The sequence below is a fragment of the Suncus etruscus genome, chromosome 6 (assembly GCF_024139225.1).
Source record: "Suncus etruscus isolate mSunEtr1 chromosome 6, mSunEtr1.pri.cur, whole genome shotgun sequence".
Lineage (NCBI taxonomy): Eukaryota > Metazoa > Chordata > Mammalia > Eulipotyphla > Soricidae > Suncus > Suncus etruscus.
The window spans coordinates 74,590,298-74,612,109 of NC_064853.1; the positions used below are offsets into that span (position 1 = coordinate 74,590,298).

Here is a 21,812-nt window from a genome sequence, read left to right on the forward strand (position 1 = left end):
GCAACACAGATAACCAAAATCAACAAAGCTACCAGCTGTTAAGAAACACATTAGATTGAACATCATTTTTTCACTCTGTAAAATGGGGGGCGCCAAGATTTGCTCAGCTGGATGAAGTCAGGTCTAGTTCTGAGTTGTTTGTTTTGATTTTCTTTTTGTTTGTTTGATTTTGGTCTACTCCCAGGGGTTACTCATGGTTGTGCTCAGGAATTACTCCTGGCAGGCTCGGGGGTATCCTATGAGATGCTGGGGGATCAAACCTGTGTAGTCCACTATGCAAGGCAAACCGCCCTCCCCACTGTGTTGTCTCGCTAAGCTCCCCAGTTTTGAGTTATTGCTTTTGTTCATTGGACTTAGGATTGCACATGCTCCTTGCAGTGGCTCTAAAATCGCAGAGATGCCCTAGTTTTGCAGGGCCCTGGGAAGATCTAGGTAGCAGCATTCCAAGCACTAGGCCCAGGGTCACTCCCAGTCCTCACGCCCCGCCCACAACCTCACCCACTCAAGCTCCGCCCAAATCACGCCCATTCAGGCCCCGCCCTCAGCCCGGCCCGCCCAGTCCCGCCTCCAGCCCACGCAGGCCCCGCCCCCAGCCCGGGCCGCCGACGGAGATCGGCAAGCTCCGCCCTGCGCCGCATCACGTGGTGCCCGGCGTTCTGGGCATGCTCAGTGGCCAGGCAGGTGGGGCCGCCGCCGGACACGGGTGGGCCCGGGGTTCGAGGCGGGCCGGGGAAAGTGGGCGGAGCCCAGCCGGGGGCGGTGGGCGCCTGCGCGGACCCGGCTGAGCCATGGCATCCGTCAAGGTGGCCGTGAGGGTCCGACCCCTGAACCGCAGGTGAGTGGGGCCGCCGGCGCCCCCCACCCCTCCTTCCCTCCCTGGCACAGCTGGCGGCTCTTTGGCCCCTTCCAGATGTTAGCCCTGATTAGGGGTGACAGGCGCGTCCCGGCAACCCCAAGGCCCTGGCTGTGGCCCCTGGGACCCGCAGTCTTGAGCGGTCTTGAGCTTGTTTGCTCCTTTCTCCAATGGGGTTCTAGGGTGCAGAGAAGACGCCCACAGAAAACTTTCTTTACCCCGATTCTGTTCACTTGGCTTGTCTCTCCTGAAAAAAGAAATCACGGGTCACTTGGGCGAGGGGGTCGTGAGTGGGGAACAGGGGGGCGGCAGAAGTTGGTAGGCGACCTCAGTAATGCCAGCTCAGAAGTTCAAGTTGTTTTTAATATCTTAAATCAGATCGCTTCGATGATCAGAAGGCGAATCCTAACTCAGTCCGTTCCAAACTTGACATTAAAGTGTTCAAACTTAAAACAACAACAACAACAAAACCACGGGACAAGCATATCAAACCCACTTAAGTACAGGTGCCTTAAATTTGCTGTTAAAAGTAAGAGAGAGTTGTCAACACATTTAGAATTTAGTCTTGGAATACAGTTTGACAAACTAACACTTCTCAGACTTCGTGCACTGGAAAAATAATCTATGCTTCTTTTTTAAATGATCTCTTCATATTCAGAGTTAGACAGGTATTTTAGAAAGGGTACTTAAAAACAGTTTTTGGGAGGTCACACACCTGGAAGTGCTCAAAGCTGACTACTGGCTCTGCTTAGGGACTACTGATGTAGGGCTTTTAGCCTGGATGGGTTGCATGCAAACCAATCACTGTCACCCCAGTACTGTTTCTCTGGCCCAAGGGTGACTTTTGCAAACATGGTTTTATTTCAAAGAATGAAATAAACCTAAATTTCGTTTTTCACGGTGATGGGGTGCAATTTACATGTTAAAAATGGACCTCTATTGAATTGGTCAGTTTTTGAATTTACCCCATGTAAGCCTTTCTCCACTTTCCTCTTGTCTATGATGTGAATGAGGTTTTGTTTCTGACAGCTCCCTGGGTATCAAAGATCAGAAAATTAACATTAAAATTAGTGTTCTTGGACTCATTTCTGGTTTGTAACTGCTGGAAGGCAGGAGTTTAGTGATTTTCATGTTATTTCTAGATGACTAGAATAAATCCCAGTGAGGAAGGGCCTGTAAACTGACAGGATGCTTCCAAAGTACTGGCCTTTCTGGCAGAGTAGTCTAGGCCTAGAGCCTCAGCATGCTTTAAGATGGCAGGAAACATGTTCATAAGCCATTGTGGTTTTTTCTGTTTTCTTTCAAGGGGGTAGGGTCCCGTCATCGTCAATTTCAATCTGCCAGTTTGATTCTCATGTCCAGTGACATAGGACAGAAGGCTACCAAGATCATCCCTGGAAATGCTGGGGGCTGTATATCTGGACTTAACTTGGTGGTGTTTGGAGGCCATGCAATGTGAAGGATTGAACTTAATGGTCTCACATATGCCAGGCATGTCTTTGCAACTTGATCTATTTCTTCTCCTTCTGGGGAGCTAGATTGGCATATTTGTCCCTAGAGCAGGGATTACTGGTATATCAGGATTGTGGCAAGAGGTAAAGCAGTAGGAAGTCTAATTGGGGGTGGCGATGCACAGGTGTGTAGATATACTTAGGCAGTTTACTGGTAAAAAGTTACAGGATCTGATAGATTATTGGATGGGTGAGACGACTAAGAAGGTGAAGAATATATCAGCTTTTGGGACCAGAGAGATAATATAGCACTTAGGATGCCAGCCTTGCATGGGACCAACCTGGTGTTTGATCTCTGGCATCTCTTACAGTCTCCTGAACACTGCAATGAGTGATTCTTGAGTGCAGTCAGGAATAAACCCCGAGCAATGTAAACATGAGCTCCCTCAGGCTACCCCACTCTTCCTAAACCCCCAAACCCCACCAAGTTTGAAATGAATAATAAAAAGATTCCTTAATTTGCCAAATTGACTTTATTTGGGAATAGCAAATAAACCATTGGGGATAAGCAAATAATGGCCAAGCGTAGTCAAGTCTAAGGAGGCAGAGGAATAATGGCCAAGCGTAGTCAAGTCTAAGGAGGCAGAGGGCAATATGGCTTTTATAAAGCTTTGGGAAGGTAATTGCAAAGGACTATTTGTAATGAAAGTTTATTGAGGATCTCAGGTGGTAGTTTTTCATGGGTAATTGGTAGGCAACTTATTCCTAGGCAAGGTGACTTCTTACATATTAGGTAGGTCAAGTGGCAGGTACACAAGATTCCTCCTTTTATAACTCCCCAACTCCATTTTGAACCAAGAGGCGTTTCTTCAGTTTAAATGTGTAGAGTCAGTGGGGTTTAATGCTTTGAAGTGGGGGACATTTAGAATAGGTGAGTGGTGACATTAGTGTGTTTCTTTTTAGACACACACTTACAAAACATGCCACAATATCATGTGCAAGCACAGTGTCCAGAACAGAGTGGGTTCAACCCACCTGTTGATCTTGCTTGTCTTCTAAACTGTGGGAAGGTTATCTTCCCATTTGCTGGTGTTTAGTGGATGGTGAGAAACATGGAAAGTGAAACACAAATCCTCACCTTCCCAATTGCTTGACTTAACATGAAAAATAGTAAGTGAAACAATAGTAAGTGAAGGCAGAGTACACAGACTTATGCCTGTTGTGAAATAATTTTCACTAAAACTTAGATTCATCATTTCATATACAAAAAGAAAAAAGAATAACATTTCTTGGGATTATAGCTCTTAGGATTTAAAACCTGTTAACAGCTTTTAAATGTCCCAAAGAGTAATGAAAAGTAATCATGTTGTACATTGCATTCCTAATATTTATTTATTTATTTATTTATTTATTTATTTATTTATTTATTTATTTATTTATTTATTTTTGGGCCACACCTTGTGACGTTCAGGAATTACTCCTGGCTATGTGCTTAGAAATTGCTCCTGGCTTGGGGGACCGACCATATGGGATGCCAGGGGATCGAACCAAGGTCTGTCCTAAGTCAGCTGTGTGCAAGGCAAACACCCTACCACTGCGCCACTGCTCCGGACCCCTAATATTTATTATTACCCTTTCCAATTCTTTCCCCTGCTACTCCCAGCCTCTGAGAACCACAATTGGATCTCTTTCTGTGAATTTTCTTTTTCAGATTTTGTATAGAATTGATATCATATAGTATTTGTCTTTGTCTGCCTGACTTGTTATATATAGTACAATATCCATAATGTCATGCATGTCAAAGATAGAAGAATTTTGTAGCCAGAGCTATTGTGCAGGTAGAGCATTTGTCTTGCATGTAGCTGATCTGGATTCCATCCTGCATATAGTCTCCTGAGCCTGCCATGAGTAATTCCTGAGTATAGAGCAGAAGTAAGCCCTGAGAACCTGTAGATGTGCACCCCCATCCAAAAAGGAGGATTAAAGACTTCTCTTTTTTGTGAGTGAATAATATTCCACTTTTTTGTTCAACAAAGGACTGCGTATACTCCGAGGCACCTATATATAGTTTGGAAATTTATTCCATATACTGTCACATAACAATGAAATCACCTAGTGCCATATTCCTCAGTATGGTTCTATCATGAAGTCTTGCATGTATATGTCTATAATAGTCACCTACTTTTCTGTATGCCACAGTCAAGAATATTAGGTTATTCCCATACCTTGGCTATTGTAAATATTGCTGCTATGAAGTTAAGAGTGCAGATCTGACTTGTTAAATGTTCAATTTTAGAGCAGAAGAGCTTTAGGCAAAGAAGCAGCAATCAATAAGAAAGAGAGGCTCAAAGTGATTGTGGAGTGAATATAGGTCTAAGAGCCTGGCTCTTAAAATTTGGGCCAGAGGTTGGTGAGCTTCTGACTTTCAGGTTTTTAAGCAGAGCCTGAGGAGTAACCAGTCTTTGCACTAAAGCACTCAAATGCTTGGCTCAGGCTAAGATGGGATTTGTTTGCTTTTACTGCCCTGTGGCTTTGGGTTATGTGGCAAAACTATCTGAAGATCTTTCAAACTTGAAAGATCCATTGTGTTGTATGACATAATAGCAACTATCTTTCTTGAGAGTTTGCTATGTCCCAGAGGTACAAAATCTAACTTAATCTTTGTAGTAAGTGGACTTGGTGGATAGAGACTATTGTCATGCTGTTTTGTTGTTAATGTAGTTAAATTTCTTTCCTTTTTTTTTTTTTTTTGGGTCACACCCGGCAGCGCTCTGGGGTTACTTCTGCTCTACTCTCAAAAATCGCTCCTGGCAGGCTCGGGGGACCATATGGGATGCTGGGATTCGAACCATGGTCCTTCTGCATGCAAGGCAAATTCCTTACCTTCTTCATGTTACCTCTCCAACCCCATAGTTAAATTTCTTAAAGTTAGGTTCTTTTTAAGGTAATTACAATGAGTTTTAAATTAAAAAACAAAGTTCATCATTTAAAAATTAGTAAAATCTTAGCAGAAAGTTTATTTATAATTTTTAGGGCAAAATTTAACACTGTTGTCTAATACACCATCATCTTTGTTATTTCTTTGTTCTAATGGTCAGCCTTTTATTACTAGTTTAATTTTACTTTTATTTTTTGGTTTTTGGGTCATACCTGGTGGTACTTAGGGGTTACTCTTGGCTCTGTGCTTAGAAGTTACTCCTGGCAGCTCAGGGGACTAGTGGGATACCAGGGATCAAATCCAGGTCAGCCATGTGCAAGGCAAACGCACTACCCACTGTGTTTTCACTCCAGCCCCACTGTTTAATTTTTCACAGTTTAAAAGGTAAGAGTTTGGGACCAGAGCAATAGCAGAGCGGTAAGGTGTTTGCCTTGCAAGTGGCTGTTCTAGGACTGACCTTGGTTCAATCCCCCAGCATCCCATATGGTCCCTAAAGCCTGGATCTATTTCTGAGCACTTAGCCAGGAGTAACACCTGAGTGTCACAGGGTGTGGCCCAAAAAGGAAAAAAAAGATAAGAGTTTTTCTTTTTAAAGAAATAGTTAATTAGGAATTTGATAATTAATTTGTCACTTTAAGTTGACTTTATTTGCATTTTTGGTGGGGCATGGTGGTTTGGGCCATACTTGGTTGTAGTATTCATGGCTCTGTGCTTAGTTCTTACTCCTGATGGTGCTCAGAGGTCTATGGGACTGTGCACTATGTAAGTACCTTAACCCCTGTGCTGTCACTCTGGTTCTTCATTTGCTTTTAAAATCTCTTAGATGACTCTCTATGGTATATATCCTTTCCTAACTACCTATCAGTGTTCAATGAGTCAGTGTCTGAGGGCATATTGTTTGGCTTCTTGCTTTGGCTTTCATTTGCAAGGTGAGTAAATTTGAGCTAAAGACTTCATGGTTCTGATCTTCAATTTGGACATTTGTAAAATGGTGATTGACAATTGTATATATGTTATAGATTGTGAGAGAGTGTTTTTTTCTGAGTAATCTTTTAAAAACCTGATTCTATAAGAAATGCATTTTTAATGTAAACTTACAGGTGTATGAAAAGGGGTTGGTTGGGAGTGGTGGTGAAATAGCACCAAGGGCTGAACCTTGTGATTTGCATGTAGGAGATCTGGATTTGATCTCTCAGAGGGTCTCAGGATCCTCTGAACATTGAGAGTGATGTAGTCCCTTAGCTACTTCTAGGTGTCATTCAAGGATCAGAATAATAATGTTAACACCAACAACAGCAATAATGATAACAAGATGCATGCTATTCACTTTTACATTTTCTGCTCTGCCCTTTGTTTTAATTCCTTTTTGACTTATTAAATGAAATGCCATTTCTAAATTCATTAGTCTTCAAGATTCTCTAGTGAGTTGCCGTTGGTCATGTCAAAAACAGCATTAGGTTTAAAACAAAAAAAAATGCATGTGCATAAAATGACAAACAGCAAGGAGTATGTAAGGCTTAGTTGTCGTTACTTGTATTTATTATTTGGGGGGGGGGCACACCGGTGATGCTCAGTGGTTACTCCTGGCTATGCTCTCAGAAATCACTCCTGGCTTGGGGGACCATATGGGACACCGGGGTTTGAACCAGGTCCATCCATGCCAGGCTACTGCTGTGTGCCAACTACTGAGCTATCGCTCCTGCCCCTTACTTATGTTTTTATAATCACAGGGTTGACTCTTTATTCAGAAATAAGTGTTTTGAAATTTCTTAACGCCAAATATTTACCAGGTGCTGGCCAAGAGCCAGGTGGGAGCATTATTACATGCTTTATTTTTTTTTAATTCTGTTAAGGCACTTTTTTTAAATGACTCTTCTGAACCTCCATTCGAGGTGTTATTTAGTGTCATATCCAGCTGGATGAGTAGAGAAGAGAAAGAAGGAGGCTGTATAGGGATTGGGTACCTTTTAGTTGGATTGTATACCTGTTTCAAAGGGCAGGGCAGCATTTGGGAACTTAGTTTGCAGTGAGTCTTGTAACAGTTCCAGGATGATTCAAGTAAGAGACTTGGTGATGACTCAGAAAAGGGCTGCAAGGCAACAGGCTGGCAGTTGGGAGATGGTAAGTCTCACTCTCAGAACAACCATCTTGGAGCCATGGTGAGAGGATAGTTTTGAGGGAGAAGAGTATGTGGGCTGTAGACAGTTGGGCAGTGTCTTCCTGGACAGACCTCAGAGCACCTCATCTTGTCTGCATATCACACCCAAGTCAGGAGAAAAGTAGAATCTAGTCCCAGTCTTTAGGCCCCATCGTTATAGAGTCTGTGTGCTGTGCCATGGAGGAGGAACTCCTGGAGGATCCCGATGCTGGTCTTTTATATAAGAGGATCCAGTTGGAATTGAGCCTAGAGGGATATAATCAATGAGCTATCAGAGAGTCCCCATTCATGGGCTTGACTGAAGCTTTTAGGAACTGGACATCACCCCTTCTTGCAGAAAGGAGAAAGGACTGGACAGACCCATTTTGCTGGTGTGCTGGTTTGAAACTCAGTCTTCTCATATCTAAACCTCATTCAAGACAGTGGAGAAGCAGAGAGTCTGGCTGGCTGGAAGGAAGGAAAGCACTGTTCACAGAGTTAAAGTAATGGAAACTTTTGCAAAGAACAGTTGAAATATAATAGGCAGCTTGGACTAAGAATTTTGTTATTATCATTATTATTAAATTTGGACTTTGTGGCTTATTTTTGAATTCACTGCTGGCAGTACAGTAACCGCGGACCATGTGAATACTTGAATTAATATCAGAATGGATAGAAGACAGCTTAGTGACAAAAGTGACTGCCCTGCAAACATCAGGATGTAAATTTGGTGCTCACCTTTGCCCATATGTGCCAGCTGCTGTCCTCAGCTCCACAGCAGAGTATATAATCCAGGGCATTTCTACCAGGCCTTTGGGCACCACAGTGTCCCTCAGTGAGCTTCTACACAAGCTTAACTAAAAGAGTGTGATTATAGACACAACTGTGTGTGTGCTGCCCCCAATCATAACAACAGACAGCAATATGGGGGAACTGAACAATCAAAACCCTAAAAATTACAGGACTAGTATTAAATAAAAAATAGTTAATCTGAGACCACAGTGACAGTACATGAGGTAGAGACCCTACTTCTTTTTTTTGTTTGTTTGTTTGTTTTTGGGCCACACCCGGCGGTGCTCAGGGGTTACTCCTGGCTGTCTGCTCAGAAATAGCTCCTGGCAGGCACGGGGGACCATATGGGACACCGGATTCGAACCAACCACCTTTGGTCCTGGATCGGCTGCTTGCAAGGCAAAGCCGCTGTGCTATCTCTCCGGGCCCGGAGACCCTACTTCTATTCTCAGCACCATATATGATTCCCTGAGCACAGAACCAGGGTAGCCCTTGAGCACTGTTGGATGTAAACAGTTTCTCCACCCCCAAGTAGTTACTTATTGAGTTGGTTCCAGTTCACTTATTCAATAGTCCTATATTGAAGAATACAGCTATAGAATGTGTTCATCCCAGGCATTTTTATTGAACAGTAGGACTGAACTGGGCTTGAGTCTGTGACTTGCTAGGTCATTTTCTTGGCATTTAACTGCATTGTGCTTCAGTTTTCCTATTGTCAGTAAAATAGAGATTTTTTTTACTTGGATAGATATTGACAGGATGGTTCTAAAATAGGGTGCCATTTGCCAATTAGTGATATGCATGATACCCTTTCAGTAATAATATTGTAAACTACAGTGAGAGAGGGCGAGAAAGAGGGGGAGGGGGAGAGGGCCAAGGAGGGCCAGAGTGAGGTGAGGAGGAGGGGAAAGGGAAACTGGGGACATTGGTGGACACTGGTGAAGGGTGTTGGACATCGTACGATTGGATTTCAATCATGAAAGTTTTGTAACTCTGTATCTCACAGTAATTTATTTAAAGAGTTTATTTAAAAAAAGTGTTTCATCTGATAGCAGTGTAGAGAAATAATAGATCTACCCCAAGGAACAGTGAATACTTATCTATAGTTTGTCAAGTATTGTGCTAAGAATCTTTCATGCACTAATATCCCATTGACTTACCTGCCTTGCTCTGTAACGCAGGACCCTGAGAACAAAGATTTCTGTCTTTGCTGAGTAGAGGCTCTTGCAAGAGGACGGTTCAATGTGACTAGGGCCAAAGAGATAGTAAAGAGATCTTTCATGCTGTTTATCCCCATGTTAGACAAACCTGAGGCAGCAAACCCAAGCACAGAGCCTGGCATAGCCCCTAACACTACCAAGTGTGGCCCCAACCGGTATGGCCCATGATGATCTGCTTTGGGTCTGGATTGGATTAGCAATAAAAAAAAAAAGGGTGGGGCCGGGTGGTGGCGCTGGAGGTAAGGTGCCTGCCTTGCCTGTGCTAGCCTAGGACGGACCTCGGTTCGATCCCCCGGCGTCCCATATGGTCCCCCAAGAAGCCAGGAGCAACTTCTGAACGCATAGCCAGGAGTAACCCCTGAGCGTCACAGGGTGTGGCCCAAAAACAAAAAAAAACAAAAAAACAAACAAACAAAAAAAAAAGTGTATACTCGGGATAAAATTTATAAGTCCCTGAGGAGATTTACCCTGCGTTTTGGTTGTGATAGTAATATGTGTTGATAAAATGTGTGCTGTGCAGTAAAGAGTGCTTATCACAAATCACATTTCATTTTTACTCTCAGATCTCCACAGAAAGAATTTCTCATATGCTTTGATGCATTTGAATTGAATCCTTTTCAATTGAATTGAATTTTTATGTTTCAATGTTTCTCTTCCTTGATTTTATTGCAGTGATAAGGGGTCAGACACACAGGCCTTGTTGCAATGCTCACATAGTGTGGCTCTTGTCATATTATGTACTCCTTTAATTTTGGTGCTTGCCAGGGCTTGCAAGGGCTTTGGCCATATTTTGGGCTTTGGCCATACCAAACTGCTCAAAGTTTACTCCTGGCTCTGTACTCTGGAATCACTCCTGGTGGGCTCAAAATCATGTGGTGCCAGGGATCAAAGTTGGGTCAGCCAGATGTAAGACAAGTGTTTTATTCATTGTATAATCTTTCTAGCTTATTTTAAGAGACATCTTGAAGACCATTCATGACGTAGAGAAGTGAAGAATAAAAGATAATTCAGAGGTTTAGGGTTAAGTGGAAAAATGGCCCTTTCCAAACTCAGGATGTTAGGGATGAGATAGGTTTGGAGGCTCATGGTAATGAAGCAGGTTAGGCCTAGATACTGTTTGAACATCTAGGAATTAGGAGTCTAGGCGAGTTATCAGCTCTGTGGGTGTACTTTTGGGGTGGGTCTCTGAAGGTAAAATTGGACATGGTGGACATAAACATTTTTCCAAGGAAGCTGCAGTAAAGAGAGCAGGGAAGGGGGCTTAACTTGATGGGTTGGTGGTGATAGGAGCCGGATAACCTGGGCTAGGATGAAAGTTCTTTAGTCAGTGCCTTCAGTGATGTGGGCACTTGGAGCTGTTTGTTGAATATGCTTTGAGATTTTTTTAGTGAAGTTCACAAAGTCATATCTGTTTTCTACTAATACTAAAATTTGGTTTTATGTTCTCCCCATTATATATAATATGAAGTATGAAGATTATATGAATATGAAATATTTAAATATGATTTACAATGCTATTTATGACAGGGTTTATGCTATACATTTCCAACACTTCCCCCAGAGTGCCATCTGCCCTTCACCATTGTCTTAGGGTTCCCCACCTCATTCTACTCCTACCATCCATTGTAAACTCAGTTCCACAGACTAGTTCTTAGGTTCAGTTGTCTTTGACTACTTGTTAGTATTTTACTGTGTCTTTTTCTAGCCCACTAACGAGAGAGATCATTCTTTCCTTGTCCCTTTATTTTGGGCTGATCTCAGTATACACTTCATATCGTTACACATACTGAACAGTGGCAGGATTTTATCTTTGCTTATATCCCCATTAGTACTGTGTGTAGGCATCACAGTTTATGAAGTTACCTGTTCTTGAACACACAATTTGTTTTCAGATGCTGGTCTTTTTAATTCTCATCTCTTGGAAAAACCTAATGAAGTTTTGCATGGAGATTCTTGTGTGTTGTGTTTTAAAAACTTCTCAGTTTTACTTTCTAATAGGTTCACTGCAAAGCAATATTTTTGACGTTATTAATAAAAGTTCTTTGAGCTCTCCAGTCATTTAATTTTTTAAAATTTTGTTTTTGGGCCATACCCGACTCTGCTCAGAGCTTACTCCTGGCAGACTCTGGAGACCATATGGGATGCTGGGTATCAATTCTGGGTTGACCACTTGCAAGACAAATACCTTCCCTGCTGTGTTCTGCTCCAGTCCCTTCCCCAGTAGTTTTGAAACATGGGTGAGCTCCCGAAGCGCCTCTGTTTGAGAATTGTTATTGTAAAATAATACTGCTGCAGCTGCAGCTGTGGAGGAGAGTGGATGGAAGGGTGTGGAGAGAATGCCCAGCATACTTCTAGCTGAGAAGCCGTTTAGGGAATTATAGCTGCTGGTTGCTTCTCAGAATCACTAGCTGCCAATAGCCCAAAGTAACAGAAGTAGAGGCATAAGCAGTGTAGGGAGAAAAGGGAAATGGAGAGAAAGAGGGAAAGGGAGAAAAGTGGAATGTCAAGATCAGCCAGGGCAGAGAATGTACCTGGGATTTTGGATGTTCCCCAGGTCAAGGTTGCAGCCTTGCTGGTTAATCAGATGTTGGCTTCCAGTTCTGGAAAGACCTGTTTTAGTTGAGGGAGGTGTGGAGGGGACCTTGTGTGCAGAAGGCTGGGACAGGAGGGCATGGAGGCTGGCCCCTATAATGGGACCTTTCAGTTGGTGGCATTCATGGAAGGAGAGATGAGTTACTGTTCACGATTGTCCTTTAGGTTATTTTATTATTATTATTATTATTATTATTTATTATTATTATTATTATTATTATTATTTGAGGGCGTGGGGAGTAAACCTGGTTACTCCTGGCTCTGTACTGTAGGGGATTATATTTTGTGGGCATGGGGGGACCCTATGGGATGCCAGGGATAAATCCAGCTTGGTTGTGTGCAAGGCAGGGACCTTACCTGCTGTTTTATTATTCCAGCTCCTTGGCTTTTTTTTTTTTTTAGCTTCTGTCATAAAATCTTGCCAACCATCTTTTCCTCCTTGAATGAGGCCAATGCTTGGCTGACCAGAGAGCAGAGGAGATGTGTATTAATTTGCTCTTATTTCCTAGAAGAGGGAAAGAAGGCAGGTAGTAGGGTGGAGAAGGAAGGTGCTGGTGCAAGGTGGGGAGTAGGATGTCTAGGAGCAGATGTGGTTTTTTTCTGGGTTTGGGAGGTAGGTGAAGTGAGAGGCTGATGCATTCCCTTACCTCAAATGAAGTGAAATCCTGTTGTGCCCAGTGCACTTCTATTAGGTTGAATATGCGTTGACTGGGACATAAAATGCCCTTCTGTGAATTAGGCTGTGTGTGTGTGTGTGTGTGTGTGTGTGTGTGTGCGTGTGTGTTAAACTTCTGCTTATTTTATTTGTAGGGAGGGTGTGAGTGAAATGGGGAGCAGTTTGCATACCTGGCTGTCCCAGAGATGTTCTATAGAAACAGCACTGATCCGAAGTTGACTCTGTTTTATATGTTTTCCCTGCATGATTGTTTTCCTAAACTCTTTCTAGCCTTTTGTAACTTTACTTTGGACTTGTGCTGCGGTTAGTGAAAGGTGGTTTGGTGAAGGAACACATGTTCTTTCAATACTGAGAGCCTGAGGAAGATGTGATGTTGTCCTAGAGGACTGGAGCCTCGTTTATTTTGAAGCTTCTGTCCCCTCCGACTAATTGAAAGCCTGTTAAAGAGCTGCTCCTTCTGGAGAGGGTCATTGTCACTGGCATCCTATGTTGTCCCCCAAGTCTGCCAGCATCGACTTCTGAGTGCAGATCCAGGAACAACCACTGAGTACTGCCTGTTGCGGCCAAAACACATATGTGTGTGTGTGTGTATAGAAATATACATACACATATATGTGTGTGTGTATATATATATATATATATTTATATATATATATATGTCTTCTTTATCCTTCATAAGATATTTTTCTGGCTCATGGCATTTGCCAGTAGCCAAGCGTGCATATGAATTGGTTTTGCTTGCTTGACTTGTATCTGATTGTATATAAACTCCTCAAGACTCAGGAATCTTGCTGGCTCTGTTCCTGCTAATTTCCAGAGATCTATACATAATTTCCATTGGTGCTCAGAAAAGATTTGTGGGACTAATAAGCACCTCAACTCCCCCATCCTCAGCTTTAGCCTTTCAATTTGTGGGTGTTTGTTAGGAATCAGGAATCTGCATGCAGCCTAGCATCTCTAGGGTTTCTCACCTTTTTCCCATGAAGAGGGGAAGAAAACCATAATCTTCCTGTTGGTATTGGGAAGGGAGAGCAGGGAATGGACCATGGTAACAATGTTCTTTTGGGCCTGATAACATTTTTCAGTGGGAGAGCACTTGCTTTGTGTGTGGGAAACCGTGGATTATTTGTATTTTTGACTGCTCCTTCAGATACTCCAAGGGGCCACAGGTGAACATTGAATAGATAAGGGGAGGTACTGCATGAGACAAGGTGGGTCAGTGACAGCTGGGGTCTAAAGAATGAAAACTAAGTTAGATGGGGACCACAATTGTAGAAAGGCCGAGAAATATTGTGTTCTGCTGTATCATGACACTTAAAAGCATAAAAAGAAAAATGAAAAAGAACAGAAGATAGCTTCACTTTTTTTAATGTAAATTGCTCATTAGCAGAACATTGATATGTCTCCCTCCTAAGGTTAGAGAATTGGAGTAAAACACATACTGTTTTTAATACATAGTTTATGCCCTTTCTTCTGAAAAGATTATAAACATCTTTTATTTTGGAATAATTTTTAATTTGTTGTCAAGTTCCTATATACACTTCATACAACTTTCCCTAAGAGTAGTAGTCATGGCACGGTTATCGAAACAAGGGAATTCACACTTGCACCTTTGTTCTAACTTGACTCCAGTTTCTCCCGTCATTTTCATGCTCCAGGGCTCATGTTTAGGCCTCCACATTTCATTGAGAGGCCAGTCCTCTTTCACCTGCCCTTTTCCAGTTTCTCAGTATCAGAAGAGGATCAGTCATGTTGTAGGCTGGCTTTCAAATTGGATTTTTCTGACACTTCATCATGATTTCATCTGCGTTTCATTACTGTGCAACACCAATCAAGGTGCTTAGTGTAAAAAATGTCTTGTTGATGATGATTATTGACCTTAGTCACTTGATTAAAGTGAGTTTCTCCACTCTTAACATTTTTTTCTCTGCAGTTATTAAATATCATCTTGGGGGTGAGGTCGGGGAAAAATGCTTTGCATGAAAAAATTTTAATTTAGTTTGTGAGAGAATTCTCCCTTTTCTTCCCCACAAAAATAAATTTAAGATTTTCTAAAGGGACTGGGGATGAGGCTTCTTGGTAGGCCATGCTTCACATGGATGAGGCAATGTTTCATACATGTCTGAGATAACGTTTCATATGTTCTGAGGCCACATGTTCTGTTCCTTGCTGTTCCCCACTATATGATGATAAAGGTTATAAAAAAAGTCCACAGTATCTTATTTCAAATTTATTGTTCATCATCATTGTTATTGTTGTTATTTATTGTGCCAGGGATTGAACAAGGCCTCATGCAAGGCATATGCTGTGCTTGTTCTCTCTCTCTCTCTCTCTTTCTCTCTCTCTCTCTCCTTCTCTCTCTTATACACACACACTATCTCTCTCTTGCTGAATCAGCATTCTTAGACAACACAGCAAGTTTTGTATCCTAAACAGAATTTGTAAAATCCAATTTTGACACATGAGTATTTGTTGTAATGAAGACATCAGTAGAGTAACATGAAAGAGTAACAAAAGTTCGCTTTTGGGGTAGTAGTGGGAGAGGAAAGGGGGCTGTTGATCCTAAGAGAAGCGACATAAAAGTTGGAGTGAGAACTTTAAGCTTGTTAGAGTCTATGGGCTTTGAAGCCAGGCTAGGATATCCCCTCTCAAGCTCTCTTTCTTTAGACCTACTGGCCTCAGACTCTTGCCTGGTTGTTCCTGCTGGTTCTTATTTTCAGGGTTTTATTATCAGGGTCAAAGCTATCCTAGTGATTCGGCATGGGAATTCTTTTTGGGGCTAAGGTGAATCACTTTGTGAGCTTATTCTGAGTGAACTTAAAATTCCTCAGGGAGTTAAAAAAAAAAACAAGATAAAGAACAGCTCAAAAAGTGAAAAAGAGTTCAGCAATAAATCTTTAAAAAAATAGATTTTTCTTTTGGGTTTCTGTTTTCCAAAAGTTATGTTTACTTGTGGATGACTTTGGCTTTTAGGTAGAAGGGCAATCCTGAGAAAAATGTCACTAATGCTGGGTTGGTGCACAAATAAGATCTTGCTTAGGGAGATTATTTAAACAATTTTACTTTAATTTTTTTTAAAAAAAAAAGGCTTATTTTGACATAGTTATGCAAAGTTAGAAAGCAGTATAGTATTTTCATACCAACTTCCCCAGATGTTACTGTATACCTACATTATATCTGTATATAATTTATCTATAGAAGTTATGTAGTATAGATTTGTATGTATTTGTAATGTAATGCACATTACATATGCATTATATTTATAATATAATATATTATTTGTATGCATATTTACATGCATGTATTTATGAAAAATTACTATAGAGTAATTAACATCTAGGAGAGTAATTGACACTGAAATTGTTTTGGGGGGGGCATCACCTGACTGTGATTAGGGTTTAGTCCTGGCTCTGTGCTCAGGGATTACTCCTAGGGGGAGTGTAAGGGTTGTGATGCTAAGGACACAGTTTAGGTCGGGTCGGCCACATCCGTGGTAAGCACTTCGTACAAGCACAAGCACCCTGTGTACTCTCTCTCTCTGAATCCTGACTCTGCATTATTAACTGATCTAGTACATTTCAATTTCTCATATTGATTCAATCATATCTTTTCTGTCTGGCCCCAGATCTAGTACAAGGTCACACAGTAGAGCCAGGGAGATAACATAGAAGTCAGGGGCATAAACTTTGCTTCTGAGCCTCACCCTTTTTCACTTCCAGCACCAGGTGATTTCCAGGAACCCATTAGAGTTGTAGCTCTAGAGACCTGCACTACAGGGCCCGAGTAGGACCAGCCTGAGGACCTAAGTATAAATTTGGTTAGATTAATTATCCTTTTGGATTCAAGTCAAATTAAGAAATACACATGAGGATCAGAGTGAGTATAGCAGATAGGATCCTTGATGTGCAGGTGGCTGACCCCACTGTGATCCCTGGAACCCAAATGTTTTCCCAAAACTCACAAGGAGTGATCCTTGAGCACAGAGCCAGGAGTAAATTCCGAGAACCACTGAGTATGGTTCACTCCCCTCCATCCTCAAGTAAAGAGTTCACAGGGAAACTCTCTAATCCCTGATGGGGTTAGTAGTGTTGGAATGTAGTATGAGTTGGAGAAGACAGGTCTTAGTAGTTAGTTGGTCAATGGTTGTCTTTCTTTGTCTTAGGCAGGAGTAGTTACTTCTATATTTTTAACTATGATTTTAACCACCAGTCCACAAGTGGGGGCCATTTTATGGATATATAAAAGTTGAACATCTGTGGTCTATTGCTTTAATTATAAGTACTGAATTCTGGCTGGTCTGCAGGAAAAATGTTGGTGCACAGGGATATTAAAGCTTGAGAGTGCTGATATGTACTGTAGGCAGCATGGATATATTGCTGACTGTGAACAGGCTTGCCTGCAACAATGCACCAAAGGAACCTGAGTACAGGGGATAGAATAAGAGCAGCAATTTCGAGTTTCAGAGTTGCAGAGGTCTTCATATGGAGGGACAACATTAGCTTTAGTGCAAAATTTGTTCCCAAGTTTTACTAGCTTGGCCTCCAAATTAACAAAATAATTTATATTTTGTTCATCCTAAGCAGATCATTGTATATGGCTTACAGTTGGCTCCTTTTCTTCTGGAACTTCTTCTGGGGCTGTTACCTCTCTAGCCAGTGGGAAGGGGAGAGAAGTTGGATAAGATTATTATGGGTTGCCTTAGTGTGGAAGAGACACATTGATGATAGGATCCTTTAACAATTTCTAGCAGAATGGAACAAAGGCCTGGGATACTGTACTGGTAGTGAAAATGTTTTATATTATCAGTTTGTGTAATAAAGGAGAAGTTAGCTATTCCTACAGTGCTTATGTTCAAAGAAATGACATTCCCAGTGATGCCTAAAGAACCTCTATACTCTCCATTCCATTTTCTGCATGTCTGAAAACCCAGATATTCATATATCTTCCTCAATTCCTTAGAATTTTTGCTCAGTTGTCATCTCAGTGATCCCATTGACAGTTTCTTTCCTCACCACATTTTCTGTCCCTGCCTTAATTTTTTGTTTTCTAGTTCTATCACTGTTTGGCTTAGCATGTATTTTCCTATTAAGTCCTTCCGTGAAGACAGGAACCATTTCTGTTTATCCTTGGATATAATATATAAATATTGCTTAGCACATAGAAAATACTGAAGTATTTAATTTAAAAAATGGGAACTTGCATTGTTAAACTTCTCCAAATGTCAAAGGTTGACAATGATTCTGGCTTCTGCAAACACCTTACAATGCAGGTCAAATATGTGCCTTTGAGGTGTGTTGTTGAGAGTTGACTGTGGCCTTGTTTAGCATGTTGGGTGTCAATGTGAGGGTCAGAAGACCTGCTTTTGCATTCTGCATCTGTCACATGGTCATGGTATGACTGAGTGGGCACTTTTACTTCTGTGAGCCTCAGCTCCTTTTTCTAAAATGCAAGTTTAATAGTCTTTCACCTCCATGTTTATATGGCAGATGATAATGATAAATGAATTTGATTATCTCTAAAGTCCTTTAGTAGACCATAGATACTTGGTTAATAGTCACTGAATCATTGAAATTGTTTGGCCTGAAGGTCATGCTTTACTGGAGTATTGGGCTCGGTACTGGGGAGAATAAGGGTCAAAGAGGACAACTCCAGGAAGCTTTTGGGAAGAACAGAGAATTCACTATCTGAACATTGGAGGAATGGGAAAAATCATAACAATGGGAAGGCATTTTAGTCTCTGAATATTTATTGTGCTTCCATAGGGTCCTTTGCAAAGTTTAGAAGTTCATTGGTGAAAAGAATGGGCAAAGTGGCCACCTACAAGTAACTCTGTTCTATTGGAAGTATAGTGTGAGTTATGCATTTTAAATTTTACGGTCATCACATTGAAACATATAAGAAGAAATAGGTGAATGTTATTTAATAAGTTTTGACTCAGATTGAAAGTGTTAAACTACTATAACCAGTAGAATTAATATGAAAGAGAAATTTTACATTTCTTTTTCAGTTATTGAAATTCAGTCCATGTGTGTTTTTTACTTAGAGCATAACTCATTATGGACTAGTGATATTTTAAGAGGTTAGTTTTAAAATGAGTCAGTAGCTACTATGTGGGACTATTCTGGTCTAGTGAGTAAATAGTATGTGATGATGTTACGGCAGAAAATAAGATGGTAAATGGATTATTGCTGTCTCTAACCAAAGTGTGGTCAGAGAAGGGCTTGCATGTTTAAAACTGTGGACTTTTCTGGAAAGAATGTTCTAGATGGAAGCAATTACAAAGTCCCTATTACAAGAACATACCTGGAATGTGTACTTGCACTGGACACAGGAGTTTTAGTGGACCCTGTGGGAGGTGAGAAATAGAAAGTATGGTTCATGTAGCACCTACTTGGCCATGCTAAGGTCCTAGTGTTCAGTCTCACAGTGTTCAGGGTCATTGGAATTGAGGGAGAAGAGGAGTGAACTGATCTGACTGGGGTTATCCAAAGACCACTTGAAACCTTGCTGGAAAATATGTTTTAAGAGGGCAAGAATAAAAGCAGATAATTTGAACAAGAAATGAGGATTTATAGAGTTATGATCACTTATAATCATGACACTATGCAAGGATCCATTGTCCACATGTAAAGTTTTTTTTATTTTTATTTATTTTTATTTTTTGCCACACCCAGTGACGCTCAGGGGTTACAATCCTGGCTATGCACTCAGAAACTGCTCCTGGCTTGGGGGACCATATGGGATGCCAGGGGATCGACGCAGTCCATCCTAGGCTAGCGTGGGCAAGGCAAATGCCTTATTGCTTGCACCACCACTCTGGTCCCAAATGTAAAGTTCTGAGATTTGTGTCAGAGCCTGCTTATACCTGTGGGCATAGCCCCTGCTCTGAGGAAGGTCAGATTAGCAAGGGAGGTGATGTTCATAGCAGATTAACTAACTGTAAGAGCTGCAGAAGAAGGCACCAGCCTTTCTGTTGAGATTGTGATGCTGTTTTAATTTGAATTGAATTTATTTTTTGCTTGTGCTGATCACTAAACTAAGAATTACATTGAGATGAACTGTGTGATCCTTCCAGCCCTTAAATCAGTGGCTTAGTCAGGTAGTGAGTGGATTGCCATACTGAAGGTGAATAGCCACTGATGATGAGTGAGGCTTCTGGATCTGATGTGTGTGTATGTGTGTGTGTGTGTGTGTGTGTGTGTGTGTATGTATGTATGTATGAGAGAGAGAGAGAGGGGGAGAGAGAGAGAGGGAGAGAGAGAATGTGTGGGTATGTGGATGTGTGTGTGAGACTAGGTCAATAAAACCATTTCTAAGTAGTAGAATGGGGAGAGGAAGATCAAACCCACTAAAGGCAGTCTTTTTCCCAAGGGACTTTAATTTCAGTAGTTACTTAGCCTTCACTTCTGATAAGTGTCTGCCTATTCTGATGACTGATAAGTGAATTAAAGAATAGTGGAGGGGATTTATTTTTTTCCTGCTTCATAAAGGTTCATAGAAATGACATCTCTGTAATTTTATTTTGATTGGTGTAAGATGACACCCAGCAATCAACTCAATAAAGGTGTTCCCCAACTTCCTTTTTCTTAAATCTGTTCTTTGATATGTAAAAGCTCACCTGGATGAGTAGTTTGTCTCTCTGGACCTTTCCCTTCCTGGTATATGGTTTATATTGATTTAATAAAGGAAGGCAGTTTTGACTTTTGGCTCTGGCAGACACCATGAGGGAGACGCAACAGACTCCATTTTTTTCCCTGACTGGCTTGGTTTATTAATACTTTATTGTTACCCTGCTTCTTCAGACCCATCTGCATGGAGGTTAGAAATATGGTGTTTAGGGTGAACATACAACTTGTGGTTTTATATTTTACACATTGGAATTAATCATTTTTTGATTTTGAAGAGTCAGAATTTAGGGGTTGTATCTGCTTTTGTTGTTTTTCTCTTTTTCCCATTGATTAAGCTTTGACTTTTGAGAGGTAACAATTGCTAATCAGCACTGGATAAATTTGATTTATCTTCTGGAACATATTTGTAGTTATTTGCCATTTCTTATTCATTCTCTCATTCTAGCCAACATTGAATATTTTCTACATGTGAGAAATTGCTTTTTAACTTTTGTGAGTTTTCCTTGAAGGACTTAGACTGTGGTTTGATTAAATTTTGGTGAGATAGAGATTTTAGTGTCCTGTAATATCTGACAGTCACAGTTTTCAGAACAGTGAAAATGCAGTAAAGGCCTGAATGTAGTATGGGTAAGTCATATGATCCTAGGAGTAGATCTTGGTATTTCTACTAACTCTCAATGGATTTCTAAATTATGTTTTGATTGATTTATTTTGTGTTAATGATTGAACAGGGCCTCCTCTTGGCCCCACCAAAGGATACTTGAATCTTCTGGTCTCCTTTTTTTCTCATCTATACAATGGGAATAATAATGCCTGTGAGATTATTTTGGTGGTTTAAAGAATTAGTGATTGTTGTGTATGTAAATATTTTGGGGGACACTTCTTTTGACTATTGTAATTAATGTTTTTCTATTTTAGTTTTTAATCTTAGGAATTGATATTGTATTACATTAGGGTTTTGCTTTCTTGACTTTCGGTTTGTGAGTTAGATATTGTTGTCTATAATTTCCTAAATGATATTTGTGTCTGTTCTCAGGGTTTTTTGCGTGGGCGCATCATAGGCAAAATACTAGGTTTATAGGAGGTTCCATCCATTTTGGATAGGCCCTCAAGTTGTTTATTTACACAGGGAGGGTCTCTGCCTTAAACATTTTGTTTTGGTTTGTGACTTAAGCTCCCATCTATAAATAATTGACATCAATTTCAGACATCTTATGGACTTCAGACTGGATTAAGAACTTGGACTAAGTTCAGATACCTATTGATCATCATTGCAGTGGCTCCCCACTGTGCAGAGGGTGTATGTGCCTCTTCTTCCAAAATAAAGGCCTAGTTCAATGCCCTCAAAGATGGGCTTTCTGGTCTACCTGAACTTGAATGAAAATGGGGCTGGAGAGATAGCATGGAGGTAAGACATTTGCCTTTTATGCAGAAGGTCATTGGTTCGAATGCCCGTATCTGCCAGGAGCGATTTCTGAACGTGGAGCCAGGAGTAACTCCTGAGCACTGCCAGGTGTGACCCAAA

At 41.1% G+C, this 21,812-nt stretch overlaps 1 protein-coding gene across 1 annotated transcript in view; it reads left to right on the forward strand.

Moving 5' to 3' along the window:
* Positions 1-703: 703 nt before the first annotated feature.
* KIF16B (kinesin family member 16B) overlaps positions 704-21,812 on the forward strand; it is a 291,493-nt gene continuing 270,384 nt past the window's right edge. The window contains exon 1 of the mRNA XM_049774326.1: positions 704-835. Coding sequence (XP_049630283.1) covers positions 789-835 — 47 coding nt within the window. The 5' untranslated portion in view covers positions 704-788. The remainder of the gene's footprint in view (positions 836-21,812) is intronic.